Here is a 25,667-nt window from a genome sequence, read left to right on the forward strand (position 1 = left end):
AAGCAAATCTGCAGGACCGGGCAGTTTTAGCAATGTGGTCTGAGAAATTCAGCTTATCATCAATCACAACTCCAAGGTTTCTAGCTGTTTTTGAAGGAGTTATGGTTGATGAGCCTAACTGGATGGTGAAATTTTGATAAAGTGATTGGTTTATTGAAACCACAAGTAGTTTTGTCTTGGCCAGGTTGAGTTGAAGGTGATGGTCCATCATCCAACAAGAAATGTCTGTTAGACATGCTGAGATGCGAGCAGCTATCGTCGGATCATCAGGATGGAATGAGAGGTAGAGTTGAGTGTCATCAGCATAGCAGTGATATGAAAAGCCATGTTTCTGAATGACAGAACCTAGTGATGCCATGTAGACAGAAGAGAAGTGGTCCAAGAACTGAGCCCTGAGGCACCCCAGTAGCTAGATGTTGCTACTTGGACACCTCACTAATAAATAAAATAATAAAATAAAAATAAAAACTTTAGATAAATGCAAAAATGTTAATAAATACACTTTGAATGGTTTACTTAGAGATGACTATGCATCATACATTAGAACAGGAGGAAGTATTCAGTACTATAAAAAACACTAAGCTTTTTATAATATTTTATACAATGATTTAAACTTTACATAATTAATACATGTTAACAAATACAATTCAAATGGCTTAGTGATATTTAGTAAGCTACAGTATTCATACTAAGAAATATTTTATTAATATTTAGTACTACAGAAAGAAAAATAAAGTTATAGTAACAGATTACATCAACAAAAATATATTAAAAATAAAAGATTTACATTTATATAATATTTAAACCTTAATATGCATAGTCAACTAACAAAACCATTAAAAATTTTATTATTATTTATTAAATTTATATGCAAGTCTATATGAAAAACAAAATCATAATATAAAGCTTAAAGTGTGTATTATTTTTATACTAATACTAAATACTTCTGTTCTAATATGCATACTCATCAATAATGCTGAAAGCCTAATATTTAACTATTCATTATATATTAGGCCTATTTTAATATGATAGCTTTAATGTATGCGGTAACAAATAGTGTATTAGTGAAGACTGCTCTGATGCTCTGATATAATATGCTTGTACAGCCCAAACTCTGTTTTACGTCCCGTAAAGGTTATGCAATAAAAGTATAAATAAATGTCCCTGACACCCTCCAGATGGTCAAATGTCCCCCACAGAGGCCAGCTCCGGCCAGGCCTGGCCTTCAGAAACCCTCTACCACCATCACACCGACCCAACAGCACTCCTCTGGCCACGGGGCCACCAGGCCAGCCACCTGGACAGTTAGTTATGCAGTTTTAATGAGAGGACAGGTGAACCTTGTTCAGAAATGTGGTTAACAGGTGTTATTGTGGCCCTTTGCCACCACTAACAATTAAATAGCACTTCAGTTTTCACATCCCTAATGTTTTTTAAATATTGCCTGCAGAAGGAGGGGTGTCTTATGTTTTGACCACTCCCTGGTATAGACCCGTTTCTGACAGGAATGAAAACGAGGCTGTGAGGGATAGACATACAGTGTATTCAATGGGTTGCATTGCTGTTTAACAACATTGATTGTTTGATGATTGTTCAGCTGACAAAAAGTCTTACTGGGGGAAAAAACACTTTCAGTAAACACAAATTCCATTTAGACTAACAGCTTTGAAATTTCTCAAAATTACATGATCTAGGAGGGTTTCTGCAGATTTTATGACAGAAACCTGAAGACCTTTTTTAAGACCAAATAAAGAAAATTTAAGAATTAAATCAAAGGGGGCACAATATGTCAACACGTTCTCTAAGTGTAAATGTCTAGGAAGCAAACAATGAATTGTATTAGGAGTACTTTAAAGTTTGAAAATATACCTTTCAACTGATATCCATTACTTTTTAATTTTACAAAAAAAAAAAAACTGACAGATTGAACAGCTCTGATCTCAACCACTAAAATAGAGAAATAACTTTTACAGTACCTTCTGATCACACCACAAAAAAGTGATGTTCATCCGCATTATTTTTCCCAGTGCAAATATCTAGATACATTTACTTGAAAAGCTTAAGACAACAACTCTTGTTTTCATTTAAACTGATCAAAATGAAGTAAGCTTATGATTAAAACAAGAAAAAATAGGGAAAACCAGTTTTCATACCCCATTGACAGATAATTGTTCTTGTTTTAAGCATAAACACTTCATTTTGTTCAGTTTTCAGGGCTTCATTTCACATTTGCATCTCAAGTAAATTTATCTTGATCTAAGGATTTATATATTTATTTGTGATGGGAAAACAAACGCACCGAAGATTATATTAATTTTTTGCAATGGCTGCAACATTTAAGGCCATGAGTTTATGAATTTAAGACTTTGTGCTCTTATTTAAGGCCTTTAAGGCATTAAATTTGTGAAGGATATATATATATACATGTATATATATTATTATTTTTTTTTTTTTAAAGACCCTGTAGAAACCCTGTTTATACAGTGTGCCACTGTACATACAGAAAATCACAGCCTTGTTTTCATCTGTGTTAAATTCAACATGGCATCTAACCTAATTAAGGTATATTGCTACGTTACCAATACATCAAGTAGCAACTGTTCTGGCAATAAGTATAAAAATTACACTACCAGTCCAAAAAATGGACAAACGTTTGTTTATCATGATCTTAAAAAACATCTAAAGCTCAAACTATTACACTTAAGTGCTTCAGATTAGTTTTATAGACAAATATGTATTGTGCCTATGTATAAATGGCTCTATGCATGTATGAATTGTTTAAAAAGGTGGCTACTTTGGTTTAGCTAAAACTTAAGATAATTTTTTGGATCACTACATAACATTTGTGTTATTTTATATGGAAAACAGTATTAATAAAGAATAAGTAGGTGCGTCAAAACTACATATTGATAGTGTATGTTGCAGACCTGGTCAAAATACTCTCATACATGCAAAATAAACGGTATCAGTTATGCTTATAGATTACCTCAGACTGAGTGACAGGTGTCTGGCTGATGCCAGCGTTTACTGACGTCCAGGAGCGGGCGGTGAGGACACAAGCGAACAGAGGATAGAGATCCCCTGCGCCCAGACGCCTGCTGTAACGCTCGATGCCTTTCAAGTCTCCCTTTATCAAACTCTGCCACAGTCTGCAGTAGTCCAGCCTGAAGTCCTGGTTCAGCACCTTGGACAGAGACACAACTTGTTCTGTTTGTGTTTGTGGCATCTGAACAAATGCTTATAAATAAAAGTGTGGCAGTAGAGTCACCAAACGAAACCATAAAATTAATGAATGTTCTCAAACTGGTTTCTCTAAGCCCAAAAGATATTTCTGCCTCAAATTTAGTGTATTGGTTGAGCTAAAATTACTGGATCGAACTAGTCGGAATGTTCAAATAAACAGAGCAATATTTTGATAACCCTACAGAATCATGTTTGCACTCTTTAAGAAGGCTTTTTATCCTTATCGACACATTTATTTGATCAAAAATACAGTAAAAAATTGTAATATTGTGAAATATTATTATAATTTAAAATAGCTGTTTTCTATTTTAATATTTTCAGCTGCCATTATCCTTCAGACGTCATTCTAATATGCTGACTTGTTGCTCAGGAATCATTAGGGCCCGAGCACCGATGTTGTGAGGACCCTATTGGAATTGCTCCGTTTCTTCTTCTTCTTCTCCAAAGTTAATTGCATTTTTGAGGGCCTGAACATGCACCAGAACTCATGAAACTTTGCACATGCGTCAGAACTGGCGAAAATTTACATCTGATATGGGTTTCAGAAGTGGGTGTGGCAAAATGGCTCAATAACGCCATCTGTACACATTCAACAGAGTGCGCCTCGAGCTACGTTTTACACACATGTAACACACCATTACCTACAAAAAAGTCTCTTGGTACAAAACCCAAAACCCAACAGGAAGCACGTTATTTTTTGTGCAGTTTTTGCCATTTCCAGGCCTCGTACTTTGACGAACTCCTCCTACAATTTTAATTGGATCATCTTAAAATTTGGTGAGGATTATCACAAGGCCTTTGTGACGTTAAATTGCAAAGATCTTGAGTTTTCGTCAAAGGGCGTGTCCCTGGCGGCCTGACAAATTTTTATGTTTTGCCATGAAACAGGAAGTTGCTGTAACTCAGGCAAGCAATGTCCGATCTGCCCCAAACTTCACACGTTTGATAGGTGTTCTGTCCTGAACACATACCCATGCGCATATTCAGTTATAGTTATAACGCCACCTCCTGGCAACAGGAAGTGACATGTTTAACACTGCTATGGACTCCTAGCAACATATTAAAAAGCATCAGCAAGTGTTAAATGCCATTGTGTGCTAAACATGGCAGAAACATGTTTAAACATGCTAGCAACACTTACTAAGTGATAAAGCATGCTATTAATGCCATAAAACAGGAAGTTGTTGTAACTCATGCATACAATGTCCAATCTGCCTCAAACCACATGTTTGGTAAGAATACTGGCCTGAAGACATCTACATGTCAATATTCAGTTATAATTATAGCGCCAACTGTTGGCAACAGGATATGCCATGCTTTACACTAACTCAAACATACCATGTTCAATCTGCACCAGACTTCACATGTTTAATAAAAGTCCTGGCCTGAACACATCTTAAGGCCAATATTCGGTTATAATCATAGCGCCACCAGCTGGCAGCAGGAAGTTTGGCACATATATATGACTTTTACATATTCCTCCTATATTTTCCACTTTAAATTCATGTTGCCCACCGTTTGCTGTTTTCCTAAAGCCACCAGGTGGCGGTGAGCCCGGGTGCGAGGGCCCTTTCATCGCTGCTTGCAGCTTTAATTTCTTATTATTTATTTTGAAAATGTTTGTGCTGCTTAATAATTTTGTGGAAACAATAATTTTTTTAGGACTCTTTGAGGAATAGAGAGTTCAAAAGAACAGCATTTATTTGAAATAGAAATCTTTTGTAACATTATAAGTCCTTACTGTCAGATTTGATCAATTTAATTGATCCTTGCTGAATAAAAGTATTAATTTCTTACTAAAAAATCTTACTGACCCCAAACTTTTGAACGCTAATGTACTTATGAATGGTCACCAAATGTCACCATAAACTAATAATTGAAATATAGAGAGCTATCAAGAGTCTTAGACGGCTGAGTAAACTTGTGTTTCATGATGTTGTTAGTATTACAGAAAGACAGATGAGATTACTTGATAGTTGCTAATGTGAAATCTTGTGGGCCTCATTAACTGCTTCGGGTTAAATTAAAGGCCAGCAAATCCCTCATTGAGACAAACAGAATTCACTGGAATACCACTAGGACTACACCATTTTGCCACTCCAATTAATCAACGCAGACACAACCCATGACTTTCAGTAAACTTAACATGACATGCCATGAATTAGCGTTTCGGACCAAGAAAGTAACCAAATGTCATTGCTAGAATGGCTTTATCATATTTATCACCACATTATCTCCATGGATTTATTTAGAGCCGCCACATCTTCTGGGAATACAGAAGTTCAGTGAACGGAAGGGTTTGCATATCTGTTTGTAATAAGAGAAAGGTGGAAATGTGCACTTCTTAAAACACACTAGCTTCAGGGCCACTTAAATGAAATGCTTTTCATCTGCTGCGGCACATACAGGCCTGAGTGCGCAGCTGACCTGGGAGCCAGCGGGTGAATAATGGGGTGCAATACGTGATGAATTTGCTTCTATGTTGAGTCTGTGGCGGCCTCGGCCGATGTCTTACCTGATACAGGCCGTGATCGAGTAACACAATTTCCGTCTTATTGCTTTCAGGACACTTTCGCACCAGCACGTTGCCAGGGTGAGGATCGCAGTGCACGAATCCGTTGACGAATATCATCTCACTGTATATCTTGCCTAGATTCCTGGAGATCTGAGGAAAAGGAAGGAGAAAGGAGAGGAAAGTAAAGAAATAGAGATATAAAAAACAGGTTAGATACTAGATACAGATACGGGTTAGAGAACATAGATACTCATGCTGTATAGCAGCTTTATGTGACAACTGGTCTTAAAAGCAAAGATTTATTTAAATACTATTTTGTTTTGTTTAATCCTATAATGCACAATATAAAAAAATTAAATTCAAATGCCACACTTATATTTCACTACGCATATTACATTAGAACAGGAGAAATTATTAAATATTAGTATAAAAATGCACACTAAGCTTTACATAAAGTTTATATACAGTATATAATGATTTAAACATCATTTAAATGTAAAAATGTTAATAAATACAATTTGAATAGCTTAGTGTTACTCTGTAAGCTATTTATACTAAGTACAAATGCTACAAACAAATATATTTTAATATATATATATATATATATATATAATAATAAAAACACAAAAATATTTATTCTAAGTAATAAACAATATAAATTGTTTAATATATTACAAATAAAAACACTTTAAGTACATTAAAAATAAGCACTGCTATATAATGCTTATATCTTCATGTAAAATGAAAAATGTTTGTAAATATTTTTTTAATAATAGGCCAGGGATAGCTTTAATTTCCTCTGATTTATAAGACTACTAAAAAAAGTACAGTACATAACACTGATTAAAATAAGCAATACAAGTAATTGACATAGAAGCATTAAAAAAAGACTTGCAACCTTTCAAAATAAAAGACAAACAATATTAAGAAATGGCAGAAATACAACATATAGCATAAATGGTCCATGTCCACTTCTATGCAGATAAACAGGAGCCCATTTAAGATTACATAAAACATTTTCCCGAAGATGCCGTGGCCCCAACAGATGAGAAAGTATTTATTATAAAACAACCCCCGATTGCAATTATTCCACCCACTCTCACTCTTTGAAGATAAGTTGCGATAAGCATCTCCCCTCAGCTGTGTTATAATACAGAGAGCCAATGTGAAGTAGGATGAGGAAATGTCAGTCTGAAGCACAGAGAATAAATCAAGCATCTATTCATACTCCCCTGGCTGGTGTCCACTTACAGTTTTTACCCCAATAATTGGAATTAATTAATTGTTTAGCTTAATTGTTTTGTTTTCATTTATTTTCATACAGTAATTACAGGACAGCACAAATTTCTTTGATGCCTTGCATGAACTGGTATTTTCTTCTGGAAATGCAAATGTAGCTATTTTTGAAATCACTGATAAAAAAAATTCATTAGAATGTGGTGAAGCATAGGGCATTTTTTGTCGTGAGTTGATGTATATTCTGTGGCACAATACATACTGATTGTGCCCAGACAAACATGCACGTATAGGCTGCACACACATGGCTGGGAGTTTATGAAGCCCCTGTGAATTGTTGTGATTCATCGTAAATTACTTTTCAAGATTGAGTTGCTCGCAAAAGCGGTGATCTAAATCCATTATGTCATCCAAAATGTAAAACAATGACAGTGTGGTGTGACTCAGACACCAGAGCCGCTGCTCTGAGCTGTATGAATGACCGGGCTCTTATGAGAACAGACAGACGTAGTAAACACTGGTGGCATATTAAAACAAAGATTGCAGATCATTAGTTAATTAAAAAGTTGCAAACATAAAAACAGTTGCAATTTTAATATAAAACTGTTTATTCTTAAAGGGATAGTTCACCCAAAAATTAAAATTGTCATCATTTGCTCACCCTTCACATGTTCCAAACTGGTATGAGTTTATTTCTCCTATAGAACACAGTAAAGGACATTTTGAAGAATGCTGGTAACCAAACAGTTGACGGTAGCCATTGACTTCCATAGTATTTTTTTTCCATACTATGGAAGTCAATGGCTACCGTCAACTGTTGATGGTAGCCACAGGTTTGTAACAACTTGAGGGTGAGTAAATGACAGAATTTTCATTTTTTGTTAAACTATCCCTTGGTGAACTTCACCAAACTTCTAAATCAACAGATTAACCCCTGTAATTTGTGTAAAAAATAAAAAACATATCAATATTCACTAAAGTGCATAAAGAATGCAGAAAGGTCAGACAGTCAGATCCCTAAGTAACACAAAGCTCACAATAATAATCACTATACTAAAAGCAATGCATCCTGGGATGGCAGAGGACCCCTAAAGGCCTGATTGGGCATGCATAGACAGCGAGAGGAGTTTTAGTATGCTAATAAACACTTTAGGATGCGGTGGATGAAAAGCTCATCAACAGTGCCCTTGGAGGGAAGACGCAGACGAATATCCCCAAGGCAGGGCGCGTTGCGAATGGTATGCAAAAGGCAGATTAAAAGGAGTTGTGTGGACCATAGTGAACTTGATGCAAGAAAAGAGAAAGTGGGTGAGGCTATTTAAAGGTGAAGTGAGTAGTTTTATAGGTCATTGCTTGGTGGCCTTATCTGATTGTAAACATACAATATGAAAAATGTGTAATATCTCATATTGTTGCTACAAACAAACACAAAGGTAACAACTCATTAAAAATGCAGCTGTCATGGTCAGCCCATGCAAAAACTACAAACTTGCCCGTTTATGCCATTTGTCACTAAAAAAGTAGTGTTGCCTACACTTTGCTACCTGAGCATTACCTGAACACAGCTGGCCTGTCGCGTCGCACTAGATTGAATTTTTTTCAGAAGGGACGATGCAATTACTCCTACTGGGGCTCCTGACACAGAAAAAAAGCTCCATATGGACCTCTTCTACTGGCCGAGTGAATATCATGTCATTGTGGCACTGCAGAACGATGAGAGCGATAGAAAAACACCTGAAAGACTTTCTCTCTAAGTATCTGGAAAAAAGAAGTGTTACAGACAATTCACACAATGACAGCTGTTTCCATGATGAACTTTCTACATCTGTGGAACCTTTCCATTGCACAAAATATTCTTTATAATGGGAAAAAGTTTCTTTAGACATAGTTTAAATGTTCTTCACACTAAGAAAAAAATGTTCTTTTAAGAACTTTTAATGGAAAATTGTTCTGCTGCATTGATATGAAAACCCCTTTTTATGTCTTTCATATTTCTGAATGAAACCAGATAGATACAAATGTAGCACAGGATTTCATTATATCCTTCAGGACTATTATAGTTTTTATCATTTTAATATTACTTTGAATCAGTTTTTATTTTTGTATTTTCCAATTTTTAACTTCCAATTTAATGTTGTTGTTTATATATATATATATATATATATATATATATATTCCGTTTTCTGTATTTTAGTACATCAGGTTAACAAAAATAATTTTTTAAATATTCTTTTTAATTTAATTTTACTTTAATTTAACTAATAATCCTGGTATTATAAAGTAATTTCACAGGCAAAACGACATGACTAAATTTTTACTTTTTCATGCAAAATTAGACCTGGAACATGCATTAAGACAGTAAACAGGGTCAATTTTGATTTCAAGTTGACACACAAAACAGGAGGAGGAAACCATAATGACATGAAGCTCAGATCATAGTTGGTCTAAAATGCATAGGGTATTAAAAACTGGAATGACTAACCCCAAATTACTCTTTTCTGGATGACCAACCAACTATTCACCCTTGTCCTAAGTCCAACCAAAAACCCCAAACACATCCGTATCACTCACATTCTCCGTCCTGGGCAACTGAGCTGATTACATCTGTTTATTTATGGAGACAATATAAAGTGAATGTCATTGGATTTAACTCTAAAAAAGTAGATTTATTAAAACCTTCCTGTTGTAATCTTGGCCCTGTGCTGATCAATACAAGGCAAGACAAAGAGAAAGGCTTTAAACAGAGTGCAGCACTAAATCTAATGAGCCGCCCTCCGCGGCTGGCACATGTGCGGCTGAATTGGCAGATCTGTGAGGGAGATAAGAAGGTCCAGCCCTCTGGCATCATCATTCTCTCCCTTCCACAACCCTGCAACACAACATACACAAATGTCTATGACAAAAGCTTTTAATACCGGCAGCTCTAACTGGCCTCTCTGGAACTTATGTATTCTTCAACCTCCAGTCACCACAAGATGCTGAGAACTAGGCCTGTCACGATAACAACTTTTTGTTGTGCGATATATTGCCCCAGAAATAATTGCGATAAGCGATATTATTGCCATTTTTTTATGTAACAGCATAATTATTGTGCGATAAGTCGATATATTGATTATTGCGACAGGCCTACTGAGAACAGAAGCTTTGAGGGTTTAATAAGGAGTTGGGATAGAAAACAATGCTCAAATATAACATGCACTGACATCTAGGGATGCAATAAATATTAAAGGAGACATAGTATGCCCCTTTTTACAATATATAAGTCTCATGTGTCCCCAGAATGTGTCTGTGAAGTTTCAGCTCAAAATACTCCTCAGATCATTTATTATAACATTTTGAAAATGCCTATTTTGAGTGGAAGCAGAAACACGCTGTTTTTCGGGCCTGTGTCTTTAAATGAAAATGAACTGCTGCTCCCCGCCCAAAACACACAAAAGTTACAAAGAGTTACAACAACAGTCGGTCATGTCTGTGAAGGTAAACTGCTGGAAAATAAATCGCATGTTTATTTTAGATCTGTGTGAATAAATCCACTGCTCTCTTGTCTCCTCTGAGGCTGGGTCTCTAAATAGTGTTCTGTGCTCATCTGTGCAGCCAAAGACAGAACAGTTAGCATGTTTTGCTCAAACTTTCGCCATGGCGTTAGAACTAGTCCACCGTTGTCGCTTGCGAAATCAAAATGACGGCGCCGTGGGTGGAAACTTACATATTAAGGAGCGGTGATATTATAAGATCCCTTTGCCACGTCACCAAGGAAGCGAAATCAGACGCGCTCGTTTTCTCAGACGCGTGCAGAAAAAGGCTTACCAAAACAAAGTTACTGGGTTAATCTTTTTCACGTTTCCTTGGTTGATAGATGCACCGGGGACCTGATTATAGCAATTAAAACCTGGAAAAGTCCGATTTTCATGATATGTCACCTTTAATATGTTGGCTGATACAGTTGATAATTATTCTGTTTATTAAAATATGTAAGTAATCATAATTACACAAAAAAATACAAAAATATAAAAATAAAACACAAAATGGATATTAATTTTGAAATTTGCTATAGAATACTTTCAACTATTTATTAAATAGCTAAAAATAATTTAATAAATGTATATATTTTTAATCATAAAAATGAACTTAAAATAAGCAAAAATTATTTTCATGGTATGAATACACGGGCGATTCTAATTCTATACTAATTTGTCTGAACAACAAACTAAAACTACCGTTTTAAATGCTTCAAGTGGATTCATGGATTTACAGGCATCATGTCATTATAATATACAGTATGAAACAAACAAAACTAAAATGGAAACAAATTAAAAACATAAAAAACATTTTCTTTATTTGAAATAAAATACATGTATATAATATAATTGGATTTTATTTATTTTTTTATTTTATATTATATTTTATTTTTTATTTCTAGTTGCCAAGGCAGCATTTCCCAATTAAATAACTAAAACTGAAATAAAAAACATTATTAGTCACGCATTTTTTTCGTTTCAAATGGCCCCTTTAAAAACAATTATATTTCAGCACTTTCTTTTTGCAGCTAAAATTTAATATTTTCTGAAGAAGGTATTGTGAGAGGCTGCTAGGTAGTTGCTTACTGGTACAAAAAAGGCAATAACCACCAAAAAAGAAAAAAGAAAAAAAAAAAATGAAATGAAATGGTCCCAAGAAATGGCTTGGGACACACTAAAATTTAATAGTTGAGTTAGTGGTTTTGAAGAAGCTAAGCAAATACCACTAATAATCCCACAACATGGCCATAATAAATGCCGTACATTTGTAGTCCTCTACGTAGGCATCATTTATGCAGAGGCGGACAGTAACTAAGTACATTTACTTGAGTATTGTACTTAAGTACACTTTTTGAGTATCAGTACTTTACTTGAGTATTATTTTTTCTGGCAACTTAAAACTTTAACTTCACTACATTTGAAAGACAAATATTGTACTTTTCACTCCACTACATTTCTATGGGTGTTAATTTTTTTTCCCCCATAGGTTTTTAACATTCTAAAAGCTCTTTATTCCAAAGATACTACAAGCTAGTCAGTGTATTCAGTAGGTGTAATGTATTCTAAGTTGCTTCAGAAGTATTGCAAGTATTATGTACGACAATAAAACAGTGCATTGACATAAAAAAGGAAATTTACTTTTGATACTTAAGTACTTTTAAAAGCAAGTACTTCTGTACTTTTACTTAAGTAAAAATCTGTCTTTACAACTTTTACTTGTAATGGAGTAATATTTGACTAGCAGTATCTGTACTTTCACTCAAGTAATGGAGTTGAGTACTTTGTCCGCCTCTGCATTTATGACGTCTGGTCCGGGCTGATTGAGCGTTATGTGTGACTACGGCGGTTGAGTGTAGTTCCAGGGCTCAGTTAAAGGCCCGGGCTGAGCGTCAGGTACTGAAAGGAGTGTTTGTTTCAATCTGCAAGCATGTCATCCACTCGAAGACAAGCTGTCTTCTTTAATATCTCACCTCCGCCGTGCTTGTCAGTCGGGATTTCCTGTTAGGACGCCTCTGTTTGACCTAAATACTGACAACCGTGATGCACACATAAACGGAGCCAGAGAACGGCTCATTCCGGCACCTTGACACCGCCTTCTGCAAAGGGAGGGGGAAAAAAAGGAAAAAAGGCCTGCGTTCATAATATCAATTATACACTGTATCATTATCCACAAGTCCCTTTCAGAGGGAGGATAAGCCAGCACAGGCTTTTTGTACTGTCAGCGCCGAGCACTGTCGGCATGTAGAAACACGACTCACAGTCACCTTAAAGAGGACGAGCAGTCTGACAGGCAGAGCACGGCGGAGCTGGAAAAAAAAGTCCTCCATTACAAGCCGCTAATGCATAACAACACAGAGCATTACTGAGAGGCCATTTACAGTCCTGCATCCCATTAATCAGTGACCAGTGGGAGAAAGAGCCACTAGCACCACAAACAATTGATCTCAAAGGGATGCCGTCTTTCAATTATGGTAATTAATTATGTCTTTTCTATTTGTTATCTGGTGGGTTGGACAGGGGCGACAGTGAAGAGAGAGCTCGAGTGTGTTGCAGCAGGAGACGACCGCTGGAGCGCCATTCTTCACTGTCACACTTCAGTGTCACAGTTATCGTGTTTGATTGGACAACGTTTGATTGGATGACGAGAAATTTCACAGGCTTCTTTTGTGAGGCTGTTGGTAAACAAGTGGTTAAAGGGATAGTTCACCCAAAAATGTATTCACCCTCATATTTTTCCAAACCTGTAAGAATTAGTTTCTTCTGTTGAACACAAAATAATATATTTTGAAGAATGTTGGTAACTAGACAGTTGCTGGTAGCCAATGATTTCCAAAGTATTTTTTCCATACTATGGAAGTCAGTGGCTAACAGCAAATATCTGGTTTAGGGCTGTCACTAACGATTATTTTGGTAATCAAGAATTTGGTCGATTATTCTGACGATTAATCGAGAAATCGGATAATTATAATTAACTTGGTAGAGGCTCCGGTGCGTATTTGTGTTTGCGGTCTGGAAAGTGTCAAACGTTTGTATTTACAATGCGTTTTTGTAGCATTGAGCAATGTAGCCAATCACAGACATTTCTTGATTTCTTGAACACCTCTGATTGGCCATTCCATTCAAGTTAGTCCGAATTCACTCAGCTCTAAACACCGGATTTTTTTCTTGCACACTCGCGATTCCTCTCATTGTAACAAAGTGTAGACATGATGTAAATAAGAGATTCATTGTGCAGTTTAGAGAGCTTCATCGATAATAAAGGAACATTGGGAGATAAAGTGAAGTAAGTCACAGCTTTTTAGTGATTATATGGAAGCGAACCATGGGTTTTGTGATCTGTTGAACCACTAACTGCAACAGTTATTTTAGGCTACATAATTTTATGATAAAAAGACAGTACCAGTCATCATGACCTTAACTACTAGGCCTGTCCAGATGCCAGACACAACTCTGCTGAAAGGGCTTCTTTTTTTTTTTTAAACAAAACATGCTTATTAATAACAAGCTATATGCACTATGCTATGATCCACAGTTTCACTGCCTCCCTTTTATGCACCACCAGCAGAAATTATAAAATGCACTAGCTTGTCATAAAGTTAAGTACAAAGGTAGAACAGAGATGTGTATGAATAATTATGAATTAAAAATGTTTAGTCACTTTTTGTATTTGTATTGCATTTGTATTTCATGCAGTTTGAGTACGTCAAAGCTGTACTAAAGTGCAGGGCAAAAAAAAAATTAGCTAGTCAACAACTACAAGTGTGACAGCTATGTAGAAAGCAACATACTATTCATGTCTGTATAAATACATAAACTGTATAAATATGTAAACAATACCACAGAGCTACCATGTCACACACACACGGAAACGTCTTTCTACTTTAAGTGCTGTTAATCTTATCTATCTATCTATCTATCTATCTATCTATCTATCAACAAAGAAAAATCAACATAAGGCTGAGTAAATTGTGACAAAATTGTCTTTTTTATTGAACTATACTTGTTAATCAGGGCTACCAACTCATGCATTTAGCGTGAGACTCAGGCAGCTGACACTGTTCTCACGCTCTGACAGGGCTGCCAACTTTCATTTTCTCACGCAGTCAGAAGCAACCTCAGTTAAAACTGTAATAATAGGTTATTGGCAAAACATATTTGGTAAAGGCTCCAGTTTGCACTCTGGAAAGCGTTAATTTACAACGTGTTTTTGTAGCATTGAGCAATATAGCCAATCACTGACATGTTTGTTGATTTCTTGAACTCCTCTGATTGGCCATCCGATTTCAATCACCTATAAATGCCGGTGAAGAGAGTGAATTGAAGTGAGTGACGGCTTTTTAGTGATTATATGGATGCCCTTTTTCTCGCTTTCTAGGCTACATATAATCCTAGGCTATGGAATTTAAATAAAAGTTGTGATTTTTGTGCTGCTAACAGGACCAGTGGCCACATACCCTGTGCATGCAGCAAAGTTTCAGGACATAGGCTTACATCTTCAACCAAAACCAACCCCAAACCCCCCACCCATCCTGCCATGGAAATTCTCACTACAAGTTGAACTCAAAAGTTGGCAGCCCTGTGATAACAGTTCGTGCGGAGCAGCATTTACTGTGAACAGAGCCACTCTGAGATGAACGTAACCTACATGCGTGCAAATAATTAAAGCGCATATATTAAACCTATATTTTAATATATTTATTTATATTATAGCATATATTTATTTAATTGAATCATAGCATTTGTGAATTCACAATAGCATTTTGCTTTATTATGATATTTAAATGGGTTTAATATATCATGCAGCCTCAGAAAACGGTCTAATAATCCATTTCATGGATTATCGTCAATGGAATGCGCAACTTCCGGTATTTTGCTGGTACCTCGACATGGGCAAATCGAGGATTTTTTTTTAAAATCGAGTACTTGAATTGAACCAAGGAATTGTGACAGCCCTAATCTGGTTACCAACATTCTTCAAAATATCATCTTTTGTGCTCAGAACAAAAAAATTTAACATAGACTAACATTTAACATAGACCTTCTCGAAGTCAGTCAAGAGGTCGTCCTCAAAATCAGACAAGTATGAAAACTGTTTTAATTCAGTGGCCTCCACCTGTATGTCCATACACATCTCTCTCTATAAAACCCACTGCATCACTTGACAGAGCACAAAACAAGGGCAATGAAGCACAAACTGATCCAACAGTAAGCCTAAAACACTTCTGAGGAGACAAAAAACAAACATCAAGTGGTTCCAAACAGTCAAAGATTTGGTTTGATTCAGAAGATGTGGATTACAGTCTTTCGCACCTCATTATTGCAGTAATGACTCTTTGAGACAAACCAAATCATTTTAGCGTGCCTCACAACAGCGTCTCTCAAAGGGGACTCAACTTCCTGAGGAATATAATTGATTTTGAGGCTTTTAATAGGCGCTGGAAATGAAGGAGCAACACTTGACAAGCGGCTTCACTCCAGCACTGGCTCTGCTCTGTGTGACAGCTGCGTGTCTTCACCTCCTCATTACATACTTCATAATAATCACATAAATAATATCAACACATGCGCACACTCTGCCAGTCTCAGTCAGATCATAGAGAAAAGCGCACTTGTGTGAATGTAGTTTGACTCAGCAAAACACACCTCTTAGCAAAGTTTGTTTTTGCCAAGTTTTTACTAAGTTAGATTATAACTGTGTACACCACCACAAATTGATTATTTTTTAAGACTAATTTTTTATGCACCAATGTTTGGACGCATATGATTTGTCTAAAAATACTTTTTAATCAGCAAAGACACATTACATTGATCAAAAGAGATTACTTTTATGTCAAAAATGCTGCTATTTTTAACTGTCTATTCATCAAAAAAAAAAATAATCCAGAAAAAAGTATCACAGTTTCCACAAAAACATTAAGCAGCACAACCATTTTTAAAATTGATAATGTTTCTTGAACGCCAAATCATATTACAATGATTTCTAAAGGATAATGTGACACTGAAGACTGTAGTAATGGCTGCTGAAAATTCAGCTTTATCGTCACAGGAATAAATAATATTCTGAAACATATTAAAATAGAAAATAATTATTTTAAATTGTAATTATATTTCACAATATTACAGTGTTTTTGATCAAATAAATGCAGCCCTGATAAGCATAAGAGACTTTTAAAAACATTAAAAAAATATGGCCGACCCAAACGTTTGAACGTGAGTGTATATACATTTATTGTACATAATCTTTACTCAAAATTCACTTATAAATGACAGAAAAGCTCAAAGCCAACACAACACATGTAGGCAACACAAGTTTCAGTCTCTCTCATGTGATTACCCCATCCTGTACCCTCTTCTCAGCATTTCCTGTCATGTTTCATCAATCCCTTTTAAAAACTAATGCCAAAATTAAAATAAAATAGAAATCATTACTATTATTCTTATAATTATTTTCCAATTCTGATATTCTGAGAGAAAGAAAAGAGGCAGAAAGAAAGGGGGTATAGAGAAATACAAACACTACTAACGTCTTAACACAAAAATAGCATCAGGGTTGATTCACCCTCCACACTCAGTCTCTCTCAGAGCAGCATGGATGCTGTAACAGATCCAGGACCCTCCAGAGACCTCGTGGAGTAGAGGAGGACTCTCACAGCAGCCCAAAGGCTCATGTGGCTATTTAAAGAGCGCTCAATTCTCTGTGATGTAGGAATCACTGCTGCTAATAGAGATAATTCCTCGCATTGCCGGACCCACAAGGATCGGACAGATGGGATTTGACTTACCACACACACAGTCACACTATAAACACACTGGTTACTAGTTTACACCCTAAAATAGAAATCATTCTTATTTTATTATTCTTATAATTATTTTCCAATTCTGATATTCTGAGAGAAAGAAAAGAGGCAGAAAGAAAGGGGGTATAGAGAAATACAAACACTACTAACGTCTTAACACAAAAATAGCATCAGGGTTGATTCACCCTCCACACTCAGTCTCTCTCAGAGCAGCATGGATGCTGTAACAGATCCAGGACCCTCCAGAGACCTCGTGGAGTAGAGGAGGACTCTCACAGCAGCCCAAAGGCTCATGTGGCTATTTAAAGAGCGCTCAATTCTCTGTGATGTAGGAATCACTGCTGCTAATAGAGATAATTCCTCGCATTGCCGGACCCACAAGGATCGGACAGATGGGATTTGACTTACCACACACACAGTCACACTATAAACACACTGGTTACTAGTTTACACCCTCTTAGCTACCTGCTAATAGGTTTTTATTTACAAACACAGCCAAAACCATGTCTTAATGAACAATACAAATAAAATTTCTTACAATTAGCCTGATTATATGTCTTAATTTTGTTTACTTTTAATAGCATGACAATAGCCATGTTCCAAAACATACAGAAGCCCCAAGAGGCCATGAATTATTATTATTATTAGTCTTTCTTGTTTTCTCATTGTCACAACTTAATTGTCTCATAACTGTAGACATTCTGTAGACCAGTGGTCACCAACCTTTTTAGGCCCAAGATCCCTGACCTCGGCCTTTATGAAAGACAAGATCTACCTATTGAAGAATTGATAGAAAAAGACATCCCAGAATGTACTTCAAATTTGAGGCCTTTTACTTAGTATTTTAATTAGTGATGCGCCGATCATAGCTGATTCAGAATTCAGATTTTCTTTTCTTTTTTAACTAGCAAATTGGATTCTGATACCGATTTTTAAGCAAATTTATTTATTGGCTATTTGCTTTATAACAAAAAACTGGCTTTAAACAAAAATATCTAGCCATTTGAAATTAGAGGCAACCACTGCATTTTAATCACGATCTGCACGGGCAGTTGTTTTTGATTTGATTTAGATTAATTTCAGGATTTAAAACAAAAACAGAATGGTCTGACTTTAGGTGTTATTTATTTATTTGCTACATAAAACATCTGCACGAAACAAAAACAGCAGGTCTGAATGAGACGCACTCACTTGACAGCAGGTGGCACTAATAAACAGGGTTGCCAGGTTTTCGCAATAAAACTAGTCCAATCGCGTTTCGAGGAGGGTTCCCCTGTAAAAATCGCATTCCGGGGGTAAAATACAAGTTTTTCGGTGGGGATCTTCAAGTAAAATTCACATTCCAGGGACTAAATATCACGTTATTGGGGTCGCTTCAACCCGCGGACATGAACAACAACCCGCGGCAACAGTGTTAAAGTAACATTAGCCCAATTCCGCAGGAAAACCGCGGACTTGGCAACACTGCTTATGAACACTATAGCGTTTCCTTGTTTACCACTGTAAACAAAGCAGAGCTGCGCTTTATACGGAGGAGAAGAAAATGCCATTGCCATCGAAACTTTTCTCAAGACAGTTCCCTTCAGTGATACATTAATATAACCCCAGAAATGTAATGCATTTTTGTACTTATTTTACTGTTTTTTTTTTCGGGATCTACTGGGACAGTGATAAAGATCTACCAGTCGATCGCGATCGACGGGTTGGCGACCACTGCTGTAGACTAACCAAATTAAATGATAAAATATGGGAATAAATAACAGGTAACTATAGCAAACACAAATATGAACCCCCTGGGGTCTGAGGGTGTTTTGGGGGCCTGGAGAAGTTTTGACATGCCCTGGCATTTGTGTTTTTTCAGTTGCTTATAAACATATAAATGGCTAAAGTCTGATAACACTGTAATCAGCACAAACTGGGCTACAATAATATGTGAGCAGCATGTATGTACATGATTGTGTTTTTTTGTCCAATCAAAAGTGACAGAGCATTTTAAGTTCATTTCTCTGTCATCTGGAAAATATGAAAGTGCTCCCGCCTAGGGTTGGGCGATGTCTACAAAATTGGCATCGGACAATGTCTACAGTGAAACATCGCGATGGACGAAGACATCGGCGGGGGCGGGGGTGTGCCTGAAGCGTGAATCCTTATAAGGCACGGAAAACAAATAACAATTTCTAACACCGTGTCTACACCGGACGCGAGCGGCGCAACAAAATACGATAGAACCACTGATCTATAATAGAAATTCATTATATATAGATAAGTGTATAGAACTTATTATAATCAGTTATGCTGTCTACACTGGAATGCGGCGCGGTGCGACACGACAAATCCCCGACAGTAAACTGCTGCCGTGTTCTATTTATGACGTGCTGACACAAATTTCAAATGATTTTCAACTGTCGCTTTGTCGTGTCCAGTGTAGACAGACTTTAGCTGATGCGGCACGGCGCGGCGCAACACGACAACTGTCGCGTCCGGTGAAGACACGGTGTAACGGTTGCTTGTTACTCAGCACTTCACTGTACTCAAACACACAAGCATACAACATCACAAACATTATATAAACAACATACTCCACTCTATACCACACACACACACCGGCTCAACATCGTGATGTCTATCAGCCATTGACGATGGACAATGGCATCGTCTATCGGCCCAACCCTACTCCCGCCGGCGACTTTGCCGACCCCAGGCAGTTAAGCAAAATAGCTCAACCTTACTTAGATTAAGCTATTTATTATTAGTACTTTCCATTATTGAATAAAATATCTATAACACATTTCTCTTGGATCGCACTTTTGCACTGAGCATGTTGCAATGCATTCTGGGATTGCATCATCCATGATGCTGCTTTACAATTTGGTAAAAATGAGCATAATGTTAAAACAGCCATTACACCAAAAACATGCCTATGCTTTCTAGGTAGTAGGTTTAATCATAGGGGTAATTAGCGATTACTAATCTCATCACATACAAAGCAGTCATTACTGATACTATTAAAATACGTTTCATAAGGACCTTAGCTCAAGCTAATGTACATCGTCTTTTCACTCTGTTGCATCTGGATTGTAAAAAAAATAATAAAACATCCCGACATTCCATGCACGTTGGCAGAACACAGAGAGAAAAGTCCATTCCAGCCATCATCAATCTTTTGATTACTTACACGCCAGCTCCCACACAGAAGCTCGCGGATGCCAGAGCCAGTTAATAATTCTATCCATTTTCAGAGGTAGACTCCATCACTTATTATGTTCTGTATCTATCTCAGTACAGCATTCATTCATTTAAAGCTGACATACAATGACAATTTGTGTGTGCACGCGTTTGTGTGTGTGCGTGTGTATAAATATAATATATATTAGTGGTCGACCGATATATATTGAAAAATGCCAAATATCGGCATCGGCCGATAAGTTTTTCTGTTTGGAAATTGAATTTCACAGACCTTGCAAACTTAGTCGAATCCAGTTGTGAGATCTTGTAAATTGTGCATGTGACCTTCATGATCGCGTGTTCTCTGGGTGACTTTCGGTCCGTGCAAATTGAATGCTTTAAACATTAAATTTGTGATTTCAAATCAGTATATATACACACGCACACATATCATACAATGACAATATGTGTGTGTGCGCGTGTATATGCACACACATATATAATAATTTAATAACAAAAATTACATCAGATATAAAATTATGTCTATTATAATGCAATGACAGACATTTTAAACGTAAACTGCTAATATGTATTATATAAATAAATATAAAGTAATATTCATTATAACTAATAAATAAAATTAAAGAAACATGTTAATAAGAAGATACAAAAATTGTATAACATTACAACTGTAATAATACACAGAACTACAGTATTCAGTATGGTTCCACTAACATTTCACTAAAAACTAATAATTTATAAAATCCAAAAAAATTGCTTTTTCTAAAATGTATTCCTTTAAAAAATTTTACTTGTGTAATATTTCTTTAAAATAAATGCCACATGGTTTGATATTTTGGAATATAAAGAAAAGATCCATATATTTAAGAGTGGCTTAAGTGTCTTTTGGGGGGGCTACTGTACATAGATATTTTCAAATATAGTTCAAATGCATTTCTGATTCATTTCTTTGAATATAAAGTAAAGCCTAAAACGCAAAACCTAAACTGTGGGTGCGGTTTAAGGCACAAAAAAATATGCTCTTCACAGTCTTCAGGTCCCACTGCTCAGATGCCCTTTCAGAGAGCAGACTCATTTCCTCTTGCTGCCTCCAGCTCTGTTTCCCAACGGCTCTGCTAACCCCCCACAGCTCTGCAATTTCAAAATAAAGTGTCTTTTTAAGCAAGCGGGCTGTACTGCCTTTTCAACCTGTTCCAATGGAGAGTGTCTCTTTAGCAAAGCCCCATTGAGAGGCCACGTGGCACGCTTGCTAATACCACGCTCACTTTCATTCCCCCGAACCTCTAAAACCCTCTTAAAAGCGCTCAGACGCAGACGCGCACACGCACGCACGACGCCACATTAAAACGAGAGAGGGAAAATATAAGCGGAAGCGTTCACTAAATTGCTCCACTCCAAATGAGTCTGATGAACCGAGCCCTTTGATTGCATTTTCAAGCTCTGCATAAAATTTGTACGCCATTTTCTTTTAAAACGCATCCTCATTTGCCACACTGTACCGGGAACATCAGTTAATCAGTGCCGCCCATAACCCAGTCCGGTATCTACAAAGAAAAAGAAAAACAGCTTGGCAGAAAGAAAAAAAAATCCAAGCAGTGGTTGTCTGTGACACCGAGTAAAGGTAAATAAATGTTATGTTCACTCGTGTGTACGTGCAAGTGTGAGCGAGAGGGGGTGTGATAAACGCTTGATGTGCCATCCACCCACCGACCGTTCCCTCCTCCGTCTTTCAAAGGTGTGCGGTGCCCTTTAAGCACGGCTCGGTGGCTTATGAGACCGGTTTCAGGCCGTGTTTACCCGTCTGTCAGGCTCACTGATGCCCGGGTGTACAACGATAAGGAAAGGTTGCCGTTTAAAGCCTCAGCGAGCTTTGCAAAACAAACTGGCAGCAAATGTGCATATTAATTCAGACAGACAAAACAGGTCGGAGGAAATATAATGACAGAGTGACACAAACAAAGCAGGTGCTAAAATGATCCCATTTAGTCATTTAACAAAAGCCGATGTGTTCGCATGGCTTTCAGCGGCCGCAGTCTTTTTCTCGCTCTGCGTTTCTAACCATCTCATCATCTATCTCGCTGCCCGCTTTCCATATTCCCCTCTCTTCCATGGATGAGCGATGCATTAAATCTGGGAATATGATGAAGGAAGCTGCTTGTGAAATAACTGAAATACTGAACAACAAGATGAGATATTTCAGTGAACAGGATGGAGCATCCATGTTTACAGAAAGTGTTTTGAGGAGACTAGAGCTGGGTGGCAAGATGATATATATTGTAACTGTGTAAATTTGAAGTGTGTAAATTTTGAAAATGTTGGGGTAAAAACATTGTATGGACAAAAATTGATATTTTTTAATATGAGAAAGACACAGGTTTTGAAATGTGTAGGAAAAATTACAATACACAGTGTGTATATATATATATATATATATATATAAGAGAGTGACAAACAATAAACTAAGTGAAAGTTTAAGGTGACTTTGACAGTGACTACTCAGTGTGAAAAGTCTCCAGTCTGTCCATCAACAAATGAAAACAAAGCCCTGCGAGAGTGACAAACAATAAACTAAGTGAAAGTTTAAGGTGACTTTGACAGTGACTACTCAGTGTGAAAAGTCTCCAGTCTGTCCGTCAACAAATGAAAACAAAGCCCTGCGCAACATATTTAGGACTATTTATGAACCTAATAAAAAGAAACAATGGATGAAATATATTTACTACGCACTAGACTATCCAAAAACAGACGTTATTTGAAATATAAAAATTTTTTGACTGAATTTCCAGCCCAAATTTGTCAATTGTACAGGAGACTTTGATATAAACTTATGGAAAACGTTATATAAGATTTTGGTCATACCGCCCACGCGTGAGCATTACAATGATGAGAGCATTGCAAAATTTGTGATTTGCATGTTAGGAGGAGTGAAGTTCACTTAACTCTCTTTTTATGCATTTATTATTTTTTGAAAACTATTCCCAGCTAGCTGACAAAGTGATAACTCTACCCTACTCCACCATCATCAAATAACAAGAAAATGATAATGCATTGGCAATCGTGACGTAAAATATCCCCATGTGAACAGACGCTGGCTCATCGATCAATAGTCCATTAGCATTCGTTTCTCCGTTATCCCCCAGTCCTCACAAAAGTCGCATCCCTCAGTTTATTCGTCTCTCTGTCGTCCCCTGGCCCCGCATAACTACAGATTAGCTCACTCAATAGGGCCTCCGTTTCAAACTGAAGCCATTGTGTGCAACCGCATTCACCCTGAGACCACAGTCACCTTAACGAAAGCGCAAAATTAAAAATGCACTCGATCTCGCGGCGGGCGAGTCCTTGTGCTGACAAAAGCGGCGGAGTAGAATAAATTGCAGCCACGACGGAAAAACAGTCTGTGATATAAATATGAAAAGGAGCCTGATTTAATTTAGTGCTCATCTGCTAAGGGCTAGAAAAATGAAATGAAATTTGAGGCGTAATTCATCAAACCAAGCAGCCTCCATTTCAGCGGTGTCAGAGCCTCTCGGAACAGGGCAAAAGAGAAACATCTTCAAAGCTTTCAGAACCCAATGCATCAAACGTCGCAGGGAACGTGACTGCTTCATTAGCATTCCCGAGCTCTTTTCCATGCTCAAATTAACATCGGCATAGTGTAATTACTGATTAAGCGATCTCGAGTGGTGGAGTTGTGAAAAGTGGCATTTGTTGGGCTGCTGTTCTGTGTGTTTCTGAGGAACTGGTGCTCTGTTTTAGAGTTACGCAGAGATAAGGGCGTCTCTCTTACCTCGTTGACATTGATGCCGTGTTTCCTCATGTACTCTCGGTCGTTGACCTGACCGCCCTCCGCAAAGTCCATGGTTAGAATACGCTTGGTGGAAAGATCCCAGTGAATCTTCGGGATCTGGCAGAAAACAAAACAAAGAACAGATTCTCAGCAAATGTCATACACTTGCAGAGAGTCCGTTTTTACAGAAGTGGGGTAAGCTGTGCCACGTCTTATTTCAGTTGTTTTAGCCAAATTAGATATACATCATTTTAAAGTGCCCCTATTATGCCATTTCGAATATTGACTTTCATGAAGTGTAGTTGTGTGTGAATATAAACAATATGCATAGCACTAAAGCCAACAGTGCACAACAAATAAAGTTATTGTCTAAACGAGTTGTCAATAATTAGAATCCCACTTCCGTGACGGCTACACGTCACAGGGTAACACATTTGCATAATGCTCGCCTATGTTCTACGATGGCCGGCAGAAAACAACTTGACCCTGCCCCCAAACACTGTAGCTTTTTCATGTCAAGAAGACGCTGCGTCCTACGCTGTGAAAGTAAATTTTTTTATTTTCACTTCCGAAAGATTAGGCTACAAAGAATCGGTGGTTAAAATTCATTTTTTCCACTGTACCACAGCAGTGCAACCCCATTCTTTTTTGAGTTCCCGTCATTTACTGACGACTGCTTCTCTAATCTCGCAGGATTCACAAAACACTTGCTCTTGAAAGATGGCTCAGTACCCAGTTTATTTGGACCAGCTGGCTCCACTGTATCACAACCTCTAAGTATGATAAATAATAGATGTTTATATTTTCTATCGAGCGTTAAAAATACGGAACTATGGCAATGGGTGTATCGTTTCTGACACGTGCTGTATGTATTAGACCAATCACAACTGACTGGGCCATCTGACTAATCAGAGCGGAGTAGGCTCATGGAAAGGAAGGGTTTAGGAAGACTGAATCTTTGAACTGCTTCAAACGAATCGTTTGAGAATCGTTGGAAAATGACCTTGCATACATGTAAACCTATTGTAGGACATTTTCAAAACAATATTAGGAACTTTAAAAAAAATGTCACAATAGGGGCAATTATAAAAAATAAAAAAAATATTGTAAAATTTTTTTATTTTAAATCTAAAGCACAATTCCATTCCTAATTTCTGACATTTAACATTTTTGCGCTTCTATGAACCAGGCAAGAAAAAATTTAATATTCAGAACATTTCAAAGTAGTTAAACTGTTCTCAGTGTTTCCATTTTATTAGCATTTGATTAGTTCAGAGTGGTTTTTGGAGTGTTGCTATGTGGTTGCTAGGGAGTTAAGTGGTTTTATGCTATGTGTTTCCTATGGTGTTATGAACGGTTAGAGGGTTGCTATACAGTTTATAGAG

General features: G+C 37.0%; 1 protein-coding gene across 1 annotated transcript in view; it reads right to left on the reverse strand.

Moving 5' to 3' along the window:
• Nucleotides 1-25,667, reverse strand: part of LOC107740534 (uncharacterized aarF domain-containing protein kinase 1-like) — a 128,282-nt gene that overhangs the window by 33,278 nt on the left and 69,337 nt on the right. The window contains 3 exon segments of the mRNA XM_016552985.1: nucleotides 2,987-3,184; nucleotides 5,759-5,908; nucleotides 24,283-24,399. Of these exon segments, the coding sequence (XP_016408471.1) occupies nucleotides 2,987-3,184; nucleotides 5,759-5,908; nucleotides 24,283-24,399 (465 nt within the window).

Source organism: Sinocyclocheilus rhinocerous, unplaced genomic scaffold, assembly GCF_001515625.1.
Source record: "Sinocyclocheilus rhinocerous isolate Xijiao unplaced genomic scaffold, SAMN03320098_v1.1 scaffold761, whole genome shotgun sequence".
NCBI lineage: Eukaryota > Metazoa > Chordata > Actinopteri > Cypriniformes > Cyprinidae > Sinocyclocheilus > Sinocyclocheilus rhinocerous.